This window comes from Phaethon lepturus, unplaced genomic scaffold (genome assembly GCF_000687285.1).
Source record: "Phaethon lepturus isolate BGI_N335 unplaced genomic scaffold, ASM68728v1 scaffold21302, whole genome shotgun sequence".
NCBI lineage: Eukaryota > Metazoa > Chordata > Aves > Phaethontiformes > Phaethontidae > Phaethon > Phaethon lepturus.
Genome location: NW_010525814.1, coordinates 1,935 through 17,393, shown reverse-complemented (window position 1 = coordinate 17,393; position 15,459 = coordinate 1,935). Strand labels below are relative to the sequence as shown.

Below are 15,459 nucleotides of genomic sequence, written 5' to 3'. Positions count from 1 at the left end.
GATTTAAACCGAGGGAAGCCATCACACCTATGGTTACACGGGAAGGGCTTTAGGAAAGCAGCCAGAGGAGCAGAAGGTACTAGCATTCGCGCCAGGGAAGAGGCAGCTCAGGACAAGGCGGTGGGAGGGCCAGGCCTACCCTTGCCATGGGGCAGGCCACCATTACAGGGCAGCCATTTTGTCAAGGGGGTGGCCATTTTGTCAAGTGGCATTCCGAGGGCGTAGCTGGCACCTCACAGCTGGGGTTGGCGCCACAGGGCTGTGCATCCTATAGAGGCTGAAGGTGGGAGGAGGGAGACTTAGCAGTTTCATCCTCCTGTGGCAAGCAGCAAAGGGTCCATTTAGGCATGCTAACACATTTCCAAGAGTAACAAAGGGGAAAAACAATACCGTGCTATTTCAGAGTAAGTGTAGCTCCCTGCAAGTCTTAGCTAACAACATGAGCACACGGGACTTCCAGATCCACAGGACCAGCATATGAAGATACACGCATGCAGGAACCTACTTCCATAGGACAATAAATTCAAAACATTGTGATTTTTTTGTAGAACTCAGCCATGCAACAAAAGCAGGGGTCCCGCACACACACACCCACAGCTGTGAAGGCTGCTGTGTACCTGGGAACAAAATTAGGTCGATTGAAGCTATAAAACTCACCTGTTTCCTGTTTTTGGCCCCAACCTGTTACCCAGCACTTGTCACCACTGCGGACTTTGTGCGAAAAGGGAGGCACACAGATGGGCTGGATAACATGGCTCATTGTGTCCGGCCACGGCTTGCTCAGCTGCAGCAGCGCAATGTCATAGTCGTAGTTCCTGCTGTTGTAGTATTCATGGACAATGATCCGTCTCACCGCAGATACAAACTTTGCACGGCCTTGTGTTTGCATGCCCAGGTGAGCATGCCATGCTCTGGGATCAGCCAGCCTGGTTGGGAGCAAACAAACAATCCATCTCTTAAAAAAAGTACCCCAAGACACCCCCTGAGAGCAGGGCAGGAGAAAGATGAGGGCATATCCAGCCTCAGTGTAGTTCAAACTCTCGAAGCCAAAGGCGTTTGGGGACACTGGTGAAGTTTGGGATAGAGTTAGGGGCAACACTGCTTACTTGCTCCCTTGAAAGCAGTGAGCTGCAGATACAAGCCATTCTTTCGATATCACTGATGCCCCACAGTAAGCAGCTCCCACAAAATGGAGGCTGACCTGCCAGGGCCATTCACCTTCCTCAGTGTTCGTGCCACCTACAATCCGAGAGATGGGATTGCTGCTCTTGCTGCTGCCGCAACCTGCAATAGATATTTCAGATTATAATCTCCATCCCCAGGGCTTTCCTTTATTGAGAGTGCTTCCCACATAGGGCATGAAGGAATCTTGCCCTTTGAAATGTTTTAAAATCTATTTCCTTGCCCTGCTCTAATAAGAAAAACTTCTCTATTTGGCTACTCTATTCCTGAAACAAGAGGTGACTCTATTAAAAAAAAAAAAAGGCACTGGCCTGGGAAATTTAGTAAGTTTCTTTTCTAGCTCTGACGCAGGAATTGGCCTCTAAATATTTATTGTGTCAGAAAGTCAAAGGACCCATTGATTTAATAAGCATCAAAATTAATATATAAAAATAGATAAGCCCTCATCACTTTTTAATACTGTCATCCCTGAACTGAAAGGAATCCCATCATGAAGGAAGTTCAGCAGCATCAGGACACTTATTTCTTGCCAAAACAGTGGGAATGGTACAAGAAAAATGTTTATCGTAGTAGCCACACATGTGGAGTTTAGTCATTTGTTATTTCAGAAACCAGGTGTTCCAATCATTAATTTACATGGAAACAAATGAAAGTCTGAAAACATTGTATATTTCTAACTCACAGGTGAAGGAGTCATGTCTCGGCACAAAAAGCTGCACACTGTAATTTGAAGAGCAATGGAGAAAGACCCCTCTGTAAGGCCTTGTGCCCACCACTAGTGTATGCACATAAAGCATCTGCTCAGAAGTTTTAGTCCCATGCTCCCACACAGAGATGTCAACACTTCTGGGCACTTTCCAACACTCAGCCAAATAGTCAGAAACAGCATTAATGTTTCCAAACACAAATAAGCATATAGATAGTCTTTTAAGATGTCCTACTGGATTCAAGGCAGGTGCTGGCAGATTTGACATACAGGTAGCATGCCAGAAACAGCTGAGGGCCAGACAAAACACCAAAGAATATTCAGTTTAAGCAACTAATCCTAACTCCACTTTTATTGCTACTGCAGTAATTTACTGCTAGTGCAGTAACAATCACATGTTCACTTTACAGCAAAACAAACTTAACAGCTTGTACAGAGGTTACTTTAGGAAGATTTGAGACTTGAATCTAACTTGATACTATGAAATATTGGAGTCTTCACCATCTAGAAGAAAAGTTTGTATTTGTCTCATTGCAGCTGTGTCACTCCTGAAGTCCAAACACAGCCGGACTCCAACAGAAGTACCTGACACTGCTGCAGGCAACAACAATGCTGCCTTACCTGATAGCCAAGTTCACTCTGCAATTAACCCTGCTTCTTAACATAGCTACAATAAGCATTTCAGCTGACTCAGACTCCTCATAACCCTAAGCTCACCCTCCCACAAGAACTTAGGGAATTCTGCAACCAGACCTGAAGTAAACTGATAGCTGATCATTACCCCACTATCACTGAGAGGATGCAATAAAAACTCAATACCTGCTGTGTGAGTTGTACCCACTCCAAAACAGGAGGAAATAAAGGGCTTTATTGTGTAAAAAGTTCAAAGTCCAAAAAGATGAACATCTGAGAGGGACTTACTGCAGCTGCTTTCATCACTTCCATCAATACAGTCCACAGTCCCATCACACTTTGCATTTTGTTTCCTAATGCAAATGTTATTCCTGCATTTAAATGTGTGGTTGGTGCAAGGAATACCTGAAATAGTTGTGGGGGGAAAAAAAAAAGAAAAACAAAAAACACCACTATTGGCTCAGCTCAACATGTGAAGGCATGTCTGCACAGATAGAAGATTCATACATGTATTAATACATAGGGGGGAACACAGCAAAAGAGCACTTTGACTGGCATGGCTTAAACCAATCTCTAAGAAGAATAAACTATTCAAGTAGAACTGCATCTATACTAAGACTTGCATCAAGTTGGCTGAATCCTAACAAAGATTTCCTCTTATCTTTTCCCATAGTGCTAGTGAACATGGATATAGTAGCAAAAACTTAGCTGTAGAGCAAGTGTTAGGCTAGAAAGATAAAACATCCAGTACTCTGGAAAGAAGCCCTCCTTTATATTTCATTGTTAAATATGAAATGAAAGGTAGTAGTGAAAGCAGTCTTACTAATTGTATTCAGTTAAACTGCAACCCCAGCCTTGGCATTTTCCTATTTCCCTGTGGCTTGCAATAAAGGAGGCCACTCAAACCCAGTCTATTTTTCTTGTCAACAACAACAGAAATATCCTGTAACCATTTACACAGACTGTGTAGTCAAGCAGGTCAAAACCCATTACTTTTCTTTAAAAAAAAAGTTACTTGCAGCACTTCCCAGTTGTGCTCCCTTTCTCATCACGGTGTCCATTTATTCTAAAAAGCTAAAGGCTGACTCAAAACTTTCATGTGCCTAATGCTAAATGTATAACTTCCACAGCATTTTAAACATATTAACCTTATAAACCTGAAAATTGCTCCAGAGAAACTATCATTTTTATAGTCATTTTACAGATGGTAAAACCGATCCAGGAAATAATTTGCACAGATTATGTTTTAAAGAGAGAAAATCTGGGATTCAAGCTTTAAATCCCTAGATCTCTATCCTGCACCGAGAGTACTTAATTCTTCTGCCAGTATTTTGCTGAAACAGATGTTCATGAGCTCATTAAAAAGAAATAGTTTAAAATCAGTAACAGCTTGTTTATAAGCATATCAGAAGACTGAGCAGAATTATGTAGCCTGAGTTAGATTTGACAGTGCCTCTTAACTCTTCAAATATGGCATCCAGTATTTAAATCAGGATTGGATAGATGATAGAAGAGAGAAAAAAAAATTAATTACGACAGTAGTCTTACTGTGGGTGCAGTTCTGCTCATCATCTCCATTCTCACAATCACTTACTCCATTGCAGGCAAGCAGGTTGTCCTGTATTGCGAAGCTGGAGTTACAGTTCCACTCAGGGACAACTTTAAAAACGTAAGTCAAATTAGCTACAGAAACATTCTTGTAATGCTAACACTACCCTTCTGACTATGCCCAGGTACCACTTTGATAACTTTACTGCACGGTACAAGAATGAGTATGAGTGCACATTATACACAGAGAAAATAAAGCACAAAGGAGTTCAGTGACCTATCCCAGTTCACACATTGCCCCAAGTGGAGTGGCCCAAGTTCTAGCCCTCTTTCACCATGGACATTTATTATCACTCTCATCTACTCTATATACCACAATTTGTCATTCCCTCACAAACATAAAATAACTAATCTCAAAATAGAACAGATCTTTATAATTACCAGCATTTATCACATGAGGAACAACAAAAGTGTAGCCTATTACAACCGTTTTTGCATATCTGACTTTCTTCCTTGTGATTTCCAGTGCCATAACTTCTTCATTCTTAGTTTTTTTTTTTCCCCTTGTTAATTAACTATGAATGAAGCACTCGAGACAATGATTGATAGTCTGTACCTCGAGATACAAAGGAAACATCTTTTTCTTTTTCCCTAAAAAAATTTTCACCTTGTTTCAGCTGCCTTCTAAGACTACAGAATACATTTGTTGGGTTTTTCAGTCAAAATCTCTAGTAAGTGAATACAAACCACAAAAGAGTTCATCGCTTTCATCAAAGCAGTTGTTTATCCCATCACAGCGCTGCATCTGCTGGATGCATAAGCCAGTAGAACACTTGAAATGTCCAGGTGGACATGCTGGAGGAAGGAAAAAAAAAAAAACCAAACACAAACAAAAAACCAAAACTTAAAAGTTTCCTTTTCCCAAATACTGCCAGCTCATTTCAATTTACAGTCACTAAGCTGTTTTGAGCAATGATAAAGTTGATGTAAATTTAATAGTATGTATGCATTGCCAGCACTTAAATTGAGTTCAGATGTTGAAAACTAGGATTTAAAAAAAGAAGAAAAAACACCTCTAAAGTTCTAATTCAGCTGTTACTGCAATATGTACTGCAGGCTCTACACTGTGACCGGACCAAGTCAGCCAGTGTTTTATAGTGCAACACAAGAGAGCTTAGAATGCCATCTTCTTCTGAAGGACAGTCTCACTTTCAATAACCAAAATTTGCAGCACTTTGCAACTTCAGTTAGTAACCTGTTCTGGGATGACTTAGGAATTATATAGATGTTTGCCTTTTAAAATAAAATAATGAAGTTACCATCTTTTTACGTACTCCACATATATACAGTGCATAAAACTGCTCTAGTGTGACAAGTAGCTGTGACTAGAAACCATGGCTTCTCTACTACTTTAACAGCATGAATATGTAAGATTAACACAGGGGAAAAAGTATCAGTAAACAGCTGTCTGTTTCAGGACTTAAAACCCCTCACAGTTGGTAGACTTTTATCAACTTCGAGATGTTTTTCCAGCTCAGATTTCTACTTGCACATGAAGTATTTAAACTGATAGAAACACTGGAAGAAGCAGTTGCTTATTTGGTACTCTCTGCTCATTACCTGTAAGTCTTTGTAATAATAGAAACATTGCAAACAAAACCTTAGGGATGAAAACAAACAGGAACACCAGACTTCAACTGACTGCACCATGGCCATAGCCACGCAGGAAGCCTTAAGGACTGTGCAGAAGAGAACAGACTGTGTGCGTACAGGAAACCATAGCATGCCCACAAACTTTAGCTGCATAGCCTTGATGAGCTAGAAAAGGCTCTTTGTTTGCTAGTCACCTGACATAGTAAGGTTAGAAAAGAAAATAAACAAAAACACAACAATTTCCTGTGTAAACCTAATTAAGTCCTACTGGATGTGAAAAATGCTGCTTCACAGGTCCGAAATGCAAAAAATGGGATGAAAAAGATAAAATCCATCTTACGCTGGCTGATGTTATAGCTGCCATACTCCACCAGAAGCGGCTTCTCTGAGACCTTCGAACTGCACTGAAGCTCAACATTGACAGCAGAACTTGCAATGTGGAAGACTGTTTGGTGATCAACATAGTAACCGCAGTACCTGAAAGTGTTCAATGGAGTTCTAGAGCAGCCTTCACATCAAAATTGCCTTACATACAATTTAAATGTCATCAACACTGAAATTCAGCAATACAGTCAGCTGCCATACTTTAATTAAGAACCAAAATCTGAAACAGTACCCAAGTTTCCCAAAATGCTGGTCACAATCCTTCATGATCACACACAAGCAAGTAGAATGTTTGGCCAGAAAGTCCAGAGGAACAGAGATGTAATGAAGAAATATATCAAGACAAGTATGTGTACTTTTATCACCACTTCTGATATCTGTTTTCAAAAGATTTCAATTTGTGGGAAGACTTAAGTAAATTTGGTGGTAGGGGAAATGTCAGCACAGTGGAGAGCAAATTTAGCTGCTCTGATTTTCAGGATTGCCCCTGAAGAAGAGTGCACAAAGGCATTGGGATAAAATTGGCCCAACTGGCCCAACTGCTTTGAAGGCAGAGGGGACTAGATTTAAGAAAACTAAAAATATTTCTAAGTAGTCACCCAGCCTTCATCCACCATTAACTTTCTGGAATTTTACCTTTGAAAGTCATGTCTTCAAATAACTAGACTAGATTTAAAAAAATGCCTTAGGTGCACATCTACTTTAAGCTGCCATTTTGACAAAGAGCTTCCTTGGACTTCTACCTAGGTACCACTTAACTCAGAAATCTAAATGCTCCCTGATGCCAGCAAACATTTAATCTGTCCACTGCTAATGCATTTCTATTGACCTTTTCATCAAAGATGCCAAAGTTGTTGCAACTGGCATTTAGATCTAGCTGAACAAAAAAACAAGCCACAACACACAACCACCACCCTCGTCCCAAAACTCTTTAACAGGAAAAGGTTGCTGGATTGTGCTTTAAAAAGTGTAGACAGTTTTAAATGTAGAAAACCAGTGAACATGGACAGTATGAGTTGTTCTAGGAGTAGAAATAAGGACCCCCTCCTCTGTTCCACTAAGATGGTCCCAAAATGCAGAACTTATGAGAAGAACATCTGGCTTTAAGACTTTTGTCAAGAAAAGTACTTATCAGTCTGAATAGATTTAAGAGCAGAAGCAGCTATATTGATTCTTAACACACTTGGCACACATACTTGCTTGACAGCAGTGCAAGGTTACACATTGCAGTTAGAACGAACTTGAAGAACATGGAAATGCATTGTTGTATTGTTAAGTGCACTAATGGACTGTTACCCAGAGGTAAATATTTCCCTTGTTTATTTTGGCAACACCAGGCATTGCACCAGGACTCCTCTTCATGTCAACAAATGCAGGGAAATTGGGTAGTAATTTCCATGTAGACAGGTGTTGCCTGGTGTCCTGCACACTCCACTAAAGAATGCCATAAGCGAATGGCCATGTTCATTCATATGTTTCCATATGTGCTTTGTTTCACCCTATGAAAATGAAACATCCTTTTAACACATCTAGGAGCTTCTATTGCAGCAATGTGAAAAATAAATGAAAAAAAACAATATAAAAGAGAGACTTCTCTAACACATCCTGAAAACAGATAAAAAAAAAAAAAGAGTTAATTTTACAATGTTCTACTATAGTAAAGCTAACTGTCAAAAAAACCCAAACAACCACAGAACAAAAAAACCCCAATCTATCAGGGCTAAGAGTGAAGACTTCCTGCTGCAGGAAGTCATCTTCTCACTCATTTTAGTGTCTCTGTCAATGTTCCCAACCTAAAACAGCCTGCCAAAGTGCATAGCAAAATGCCACCTAACCATCTGATTCCCCTCAAGATGCCCACAGACATTTTCTACATTTCTCATTCTGTCAAGGACTTAGACAACTTCCATCCAACAAACCTTAGCACTGTTTAAAAAAATAAATTTTAAAAAATTGCAGGTTGCATTGACCACTTCTCAGCCACACAAAACCACCTCATCTCACCAGAAGTACGGAAAGCTCCTGCCCATCTGTGGAAGAGCTGAGACAGCTGCACCAAGGAAGCTATCTCCTGTGCACAATGAGAAATGCCATATGCTTGTGGGATTTGTGAGACAGAGTTACAGATCCTTGGGAGCCTTCTACTGCTGTTTTACTAGACATTCCTCCAGGTCCAGGGCAAATGGAAGTTGCAAGGCACCATCTGTAACTCCGTGCCATCGCTACAGAGAGAAACTAGGGGATCCTGTCCCATATGTTGAAGCAGGGAGTGGTATACCTTTTCATGGATGAGTAGATACATGCATCCTGTAGCAGAGACAACGGGATGTTGCACCAACGGCTTTAACAAAAATAAAACACTGGCAACCTCTTTATTCATGTAAACCTCTAACAGTCTGCTCACAGAGACTCATTAATATTTCTGCCTATGAGAATTTCAGCAACAGCAGTTCATCAGCTGTAACTCCTCTGGCTAGGCACTAGTCTAGGCACTGGAAGACAGATGAGGAAGAACTGCGTGGTTGTGTTCAGCATCTCTGGTTAAGTAAAGAGGTCCCTAGAGGTTTGAAGGAAACTTATCTGCACCATCTTTATGGTAGCAGTCTGTCTTTGCCAAGATCAGTCTCCTGAAGCTCTTTTTACCTAAGATAGCAGAATATGCATGCTATACACTGCAATTGCAGGAAGATGAAAAGGTGGGGTTCCCCCGCCCCCCTGCGATATCACTAACCATTAACATTGGCGGGGACGTGTGTGTGGAATCAAATATCAAAATGTTTCATGCTTTAAGTCATATTTTTTTCCATGGGAAGTAGACATGAATCATAGAGGTTTAAAAGCCTTATTTTCAATCAAAAAGACACTTTCAAAGGAAAGCTTGTCCTTGGTCTACTTACAATCATCAGCAACTTGCAACAGAAATCAGGAGCATGTGTTCTCGTGCAGTACTTCAACAGTAACCCCGAGTGCATTTCTAAGGATCATTCTCTGACCTTTTATTCCATGGAATGTATAATTGGTAGGCTTATTTAAAAGCTGCTCTTTCATATAGAGAAACCTTACAATATGAACCCATCATCTTTTTTTTTCTCCAGATTTTGCCTGTGATTCATAGCTCAGCCATTCTTTCCAACTATATCATAAAAAGAACACCAAAACAAAAAAAAACCCGCAAACACACCAAATGTTGTCCATTTTGACTGGTGTTTTTATGTGCCCATCCAGTCCAGCAACCAATTCCCATCAAAGCACAATTTTAAGAGCTTCAGACAAAACTGAATTTTCTCTATGTAAGTACAACACAGTATCAAAGAACAGAGAAAGTTTTTTCTCCTCTCTGTAATTCTTTCAGTTACACTCTTAAAGGCCTGACTGACTTTGGTTAGCTTCAGCAGTGAGTTCAAAAATTCAGTTTCATGTCTGATCTTACTGAGGTTTCCATCTCAACAAAGTTTAAAAAAAAAATTTAAAATTCCAACATCCTAAATCTAACGTTGCCTCATCATCCAGTGACTGAAAGATTACATTAAAAAAATCGAGAAAAAAAATGGGTGGGCAATGTGTATGGGAAAGCAGCAGTATGTTAATAAAATAATAGCAGTAATATTTTAATCAAAGACACTTAAGAAATACAGTGGTACCTTAACAGCCAATCTTTGTGGTTTCTCTTTCAAGAGCCGGTGACTGGAATGCGGAAGCATTTATGCTTCTATTCGCAATAATCTCATTGTAATAGCTTTCACTGAGAAGTTAATTAGGTACAGTGTACTTGTGAGCAATCATAGAATTAAGTTACACTTAAAAGGGCTTTAACAGACCTTGTTCAATTATCCCAGAAAACCCAGAATTGTTTTAGTGTTCACAGGACATCTGCCTTCGCCCAGCTCTTCCCATTTCTTTCTCTCCAGAGAGTACCAATAGCTCTTGTTTTCATCTTTGTGATACTTTCCAACAGAATTTTTTTATTGCGTGTATATATATATATTATAAAGATTCGCTTACTTGATTAGCCAAAGTGAAAGAATGGTAAGAGACACCAGTGAAGTATCTCTGTCTTTGTGGAAACTCTGAGTGAGCTGCCGTAGTGAAGGGAAGGTTTATTTTGGTAACATTAGTTTAATAACCCATGCAGAAGTACTTACATGTGTTCGTTAATTTTCCACCATCCTCGCTCACAGCCTTTAATATTCTTCTCACTGATGGTATAGTTATGAAACTTCAGAGCTATACCAAGGCTCTTCTGTGGAGTCTGTTGTGAGCAAGAAAGACAGTGCAAGACATAGTAAATGAAAGTCTTTAGACTTACCTCGGCGATTAAGGTGCTTGGCAATGCCACGCTCTGGGAGCTGTGCTGACTTCGCCAGCTCAACAGCCAGCACTCAAGACAGCTGCCAGCTATTCAGCCTTGAGGAAAAGGAAAGGTTGGCAAAGCCTCACCACAGCTGCAGGCTTTTTCCCCCTCTAGCCAACAGTCCTTTCATCTTCAAAAAGCTGCTGGCCACAGAAAGCAGCTTTTATATCAAGATCAAAGCACCCAAACGCAATCAAATTTATTCGCGTAGGATTGTTAGTTAGGATACCGCACTGAATACCCACCGTGTCACCTTTGTAATGTTAGGAGTTACTTCTACCACAATATTGTAGTCTTCTGCTAGCACCTGCTCAGCCAAGAATTCTTTAGCATTTTATAAAAGATTTTTAAAGTTGGCAGTATTGTGAGGGTTCATAATGAATTAGGATTTCCTTTAATAAAAGGAACAGAACCTTTTTGCAAGACAAGGCAACATTCCTTTAAAAACAGGGGTTCTTTCAGAACAAGAATCCAGAAATGGAGATTTTTATCCTTCCCTTTCACATAAAACATAATGTGGGAAATGAGGGAAGTTTCAGTATTGAACTACTGGGAAAATTAAATTGTTTTGAGAAATAAGTCTTGGAGGTTGCCCACGTTAAGTGTCCAGAAACTTTTCCCTCAGAAGTCCAGGGTGAATTGAAGACCTGAAAGCTTAGCAAAAAAGCAATTGCCTTAGCTTTCTACAAGAGGAAAGGGCTGTGGGTCATGGCTAGCTGGACTCCATTCAGATTGGTGTGATTCAACGTGAGCAACCACTAGCTTAACTAGACATGAGTAGCATAAGCAGGAAGATAAGTAAACAGTGGACTACATCGTATCCATTGCCATATTATTTAGAGAGGAAAACACTGAAGGGCAAACCATAAGTCTAAGATCATATTTTAGCAGCATCAGCAGGGAAACATTAATGTCATCAGACAAGGAATGACAAAACTATTTTAAACCGATGTAAACTTTCGGTCATTTGCATCAAGGAAAGTACCTGAAAAGGTGCAGAAAAAAGATCCAAGAACAAACAGTCTGCAGGATTGTGCTGATAGGACAGACCATCTTAGAAGACAAAAGTACAATTTATTAAGCATAATGAAATAGACTGAAAAGAGATGTCACAGAAACAGCAGCAATAAAAATGTTAGAGGAGTCTTTTGTACATATATTTTCCCCAGTTTTCAGGGGTGGGGAGAGTGGAATTAGAAACAGTAAAGTCTTACATTCTTTGCTATGAAATTATTCTGCAGGCTAAACATCAAAACGTATCTCAGCTCTTCACATTTGTCATAGGAAAGCTCAGAAACTATGTTCTCTTCGTTAAGAATAAGTCCACAGAAAAAAAAAAAAAGAAAAACCTCACCACAAAAAACCTGAGCACAGCCAGCTATTCAGCTATGTACTTTCTGTAAATTGACACATCTGTAAGGATACAGGTTACTCCCTACACAATTGTTTCTGCTATACTTACAGGCTCTGTATGCCCAAAACGCACAACAGTACCTAAGAGAGGGAGATTCATGTTACCTGGAAGTTCCATGCACAGAGACATTCTGGAGGATAATAGCTTGGGTAATAGGGACTTGTGATTCTCCCTTCATAGCCAATTTTCTCTTTTGTCACTATTGCTTTTCCACACCCTAGGGGAAAAAAAAAAAGAGGCAAAAGTTGGTAAATACTAATATAGTTCCAGCAAAGCTATTCAGTGGGCTAAGCATCCGAATTTATCAGAATTCTTACGCTGCAAAACAGAGCAGCTTAGGAATTTAATTTATCTGGTTTCAAGTTGTAAAAAGATACTCTTCCCAATGATGCAGACAGACAAGGAATGTAAAAGTCTAGGAATGCTTGCTGGGCTCTGGAGGACCAGGAGAAGACATTGTGAAGTTTTTTATCAGTTATTTCACTGAAGGCAATTTTGTAAACAAGTCTCAGTGAACAGTGTTGCACATCACTACGTGCACGCTGCAGTACTACACGAGGATCTCTAGTCTTAAAATGCAGTCAGTTAGAAGAGAAATGGGCAACGTGCTAATCAGCCTCCTGGAAGTCAAAACTTTCTTTTATGACTGCTTAATAGATTTAGAGAATTCATTAAAGAAAAACAACACACACACAAAAACCAACAAAGAAAACCCAGCTCTGAGTTTAAACCAACAAAAAATAACAGCCCTGAATTTAAAGTTACTTATGATGGAGAATTCATCACATGCTTTTATGATAGTATTTTAAGTGCTTAATTACTCTCAACATGGAAAGTATGCAGCATCTTTCGGAGCAGATTGAATTTCCTTGCATTGGGTTGTGTTAGATTTTTCTCCTTGTGCTATTTGTGTGATGTTCCTTGTAGTATTTGTGATTATGATCTAACCACTTCTTAAAGCTTAAAGCACTAAAAAGCAGATGATGAACTTGATGCACAAATGTAACTGACTCCTTTGTGTTAATGCAGAGGCAGAGACCGACAGAAAATGCAGACAGAGCTACTGAAGTTTTATTTTCTGAGTAGTTTTCAGTGCTGAACACCTTCCACCTTTAACACCATCACTGACTCCCAAACCAGGAGAGAGAGATCACAGCAGTGCTACACCTGGAATAACAACTCCATCTACTGGCACACTGCAGTCCTGACCAGCTGAATTCAGTCAGTGCTGGTTTCAGCCTTCTACCTTCATATTTCACTTAAGAACAGCTAATCTGCACAGATTAAATTACTCAAGAGGAAGGCAGACACTCAGCAATGCAGGGAGGATGAAGGAGAGAGACAAATATGTAGAAAAAAAGAAACTGAGATACAGGAGTCATTTATCCATAACCAGGAACATGACAGCCACTTTGGGATCTTAGACAGAAAGAATACAATAAACACATTTCCAGACACACAACAAACCTACTTTCTTGTGTAATGACTTCAAAATATCCATGGAATCCCTTCCATTCCTTTATTTGTGCTGCCTTAAACATTACCAGCATGAGGTTATTTGTGGACACAAGTGACACCAATGAATCGGCTGGTTCACAAACTCTGAGGGTGAAGAAAGGAGAGTACATATGTAAGAAATTGGTAAAAAACCCAAACACAAACCAAAACAAAAACCCACCACACTGCTCTGATTCTGTGCATAAAATTTTCCACCAGTGCAGGGCTTGCCTACTTCAAAGCCTAGCAAAACCTCCATGCTCTTAAAGACAAAAGTACCTGCTACAAGGCCAGTTTGAAACCCAATATTGCAAAGTCACTTCTTACAAAAAAGAAAGAAATTGCAAACATGAAAACGGTGATGGAATGATTAGCTCTAGGAGATAATACTGACTTTCAGTCTTCACTCCAAGCAAAAACAAATGAAGCCAATAGTAAAGCAAGGCTTGTAGAAAGAGAAAATTTATTTTATTAGACCAACAGATTTAGTTTGTAGTTGAGGAGTGGGAAAGACAAGTAAGTTGTTCTTCAAGTCAGAAATGAAGAAACTGAGCCATTCAACTAGTCTCATAAAAAAAAATAAAATATTACTTTCCATATGCGTTACCTAGCAGACATCCTCAGTCCTCTACAGATACTAACAAGTATCACCATCTGCTGTTTTATAAACGGGTCAGTGAGTGATTCAGATTAGTAGAGGATAGCGTGCTCAGAGCACTGAAAAGCCCATGCTCTTTTTTGAGGCTTATACACACACTGACAGGCCAGAGAAAAGGATTTCAGGGTCAAAACGCTGAGCTCTTCATCTACTTGATGGAGGTACTGTCTTCACGTTTTTGGTCTGAAAGAGCTCTATGGAATTAGGTACCAGGAATTTCAAACACAAAAAAATAAATCCACAAACAAGCATATTGGACCATTAAACGGGGGGGGGGGGGGGGGGGGTTGGGGGGGGGGAGGGGAAATAACAGTCAACATCCCTCAGCTCTAGATTTTAATAACCCTTTAAATTACTCAAAGCAGATAATAAAAGCGCTGACCTCGTGAGTGGCAGTAAGTATCCAAAGAATCACGAGACTTAATTTCAGAACTTAAGGCTTCATATGAAGAGTACTATCTTCACATGGAAGAAGAGTTTTCTTAGGGGAGGAAATTTTGACATTTTTTTTTAGTTAGCATCTGTTTCCTGATAAGAAACAGAAAATTCCACCCAATATGTGTGAACTTCTTATAGTTCTGTAGCTAGATGAAGATGTACTCCAGTTGAAGAATAAAGAAGAATTTGAAGAATATTTTACTGTTTCTTTTACTAGCAAGACCAACTTTTCCACTTTTGTAAGAAAAGAATATTTGCCAGCTGTTGTGTGCATAACGCATGAAGATCAGAATATTTTAACAACACAAAACCAAAACAAAAATGCAGATGAACGTATCTTCAGGAAAAAAAAAACCCAAATGATTGTCAATATGAAAATTTATACTCACCGGTACAGTATCTTATGTTTGATTGGCATCAGAGAGTCATAAATGGTTAATGAGTCAGTGATGCAGTTATCTGCTTCAATCTGAAGGAATACTATTGAAAGACGAATAAGATGGCCCACGGATGCAATCAGCTTAAAATAGCAGATCGTTCCCCCCGAGGCAGCATGTATATCCAGAGGAAAGTGCTCATGTAGATGATCAGCGTACAGATCGTACATACAATTTGTTCCTGTGGGAATGACATTTTCAACACTAAACACTCACACCAAAACTGTTAAATCCACATGGCATAAAAAAAAAAAATCCTAAAAATTGCTTTAAACTAAAGCAACATATGAAAGTGTATCTAAATCTGAAAACAAAGTAATCTGTGCCACTCACTGTTTTCATCTTAGTTACAAGTCTGAGGTCAAGGAAAAGTCTACTACATAGACTCATAAAATTACAGAGCATGGCAAACAGTGCTGTAAATAAGTCCTTGCAGTGTACTTGCACTAAGCACCGCCATTTTGTACAATAGGTATTTACAAAGCTCTGTGGAGCCCCCAGAGTATAAATTACTTATTTAAATCAAACATTCTCTGGGAAATGTTCATCTGCTGTCAA

General features: G+C 39.6%; 1 protein-coding gene across 1 annotated transcript; it reads right to left on the bottom strand.

Annotated features, from left to right (window-relative positions):
• Window positions 1–617: 617 nt before the first annotated feature.
• TMPRSS7 (transmembrane protease, serine 7) lies at window positions 618–15,082 on the bottom strand (the record flags this gene model as incomplete). The annotated part of the gene is made up of 10 exons (XM_010282878.1): window positions 618–926; window positions 1,107–1,284; window positions 2,810–2,926; window positions 4,070–4,180; window positions 4,817–4,924; window positions 6,063–6,199; window positions 10,249–10,355; window positions 11,976–12,088; window positions 13,343–13,473; window positions 14,854–15,082. Coding segments are annotated over 10 exons (1,540 nt in total), but the record flags the coding sequence as incomplete, so codon positions are not given.
• Between the last annotated feature and the right edge of the window lie 377 nt (window positions 15,083–15,459).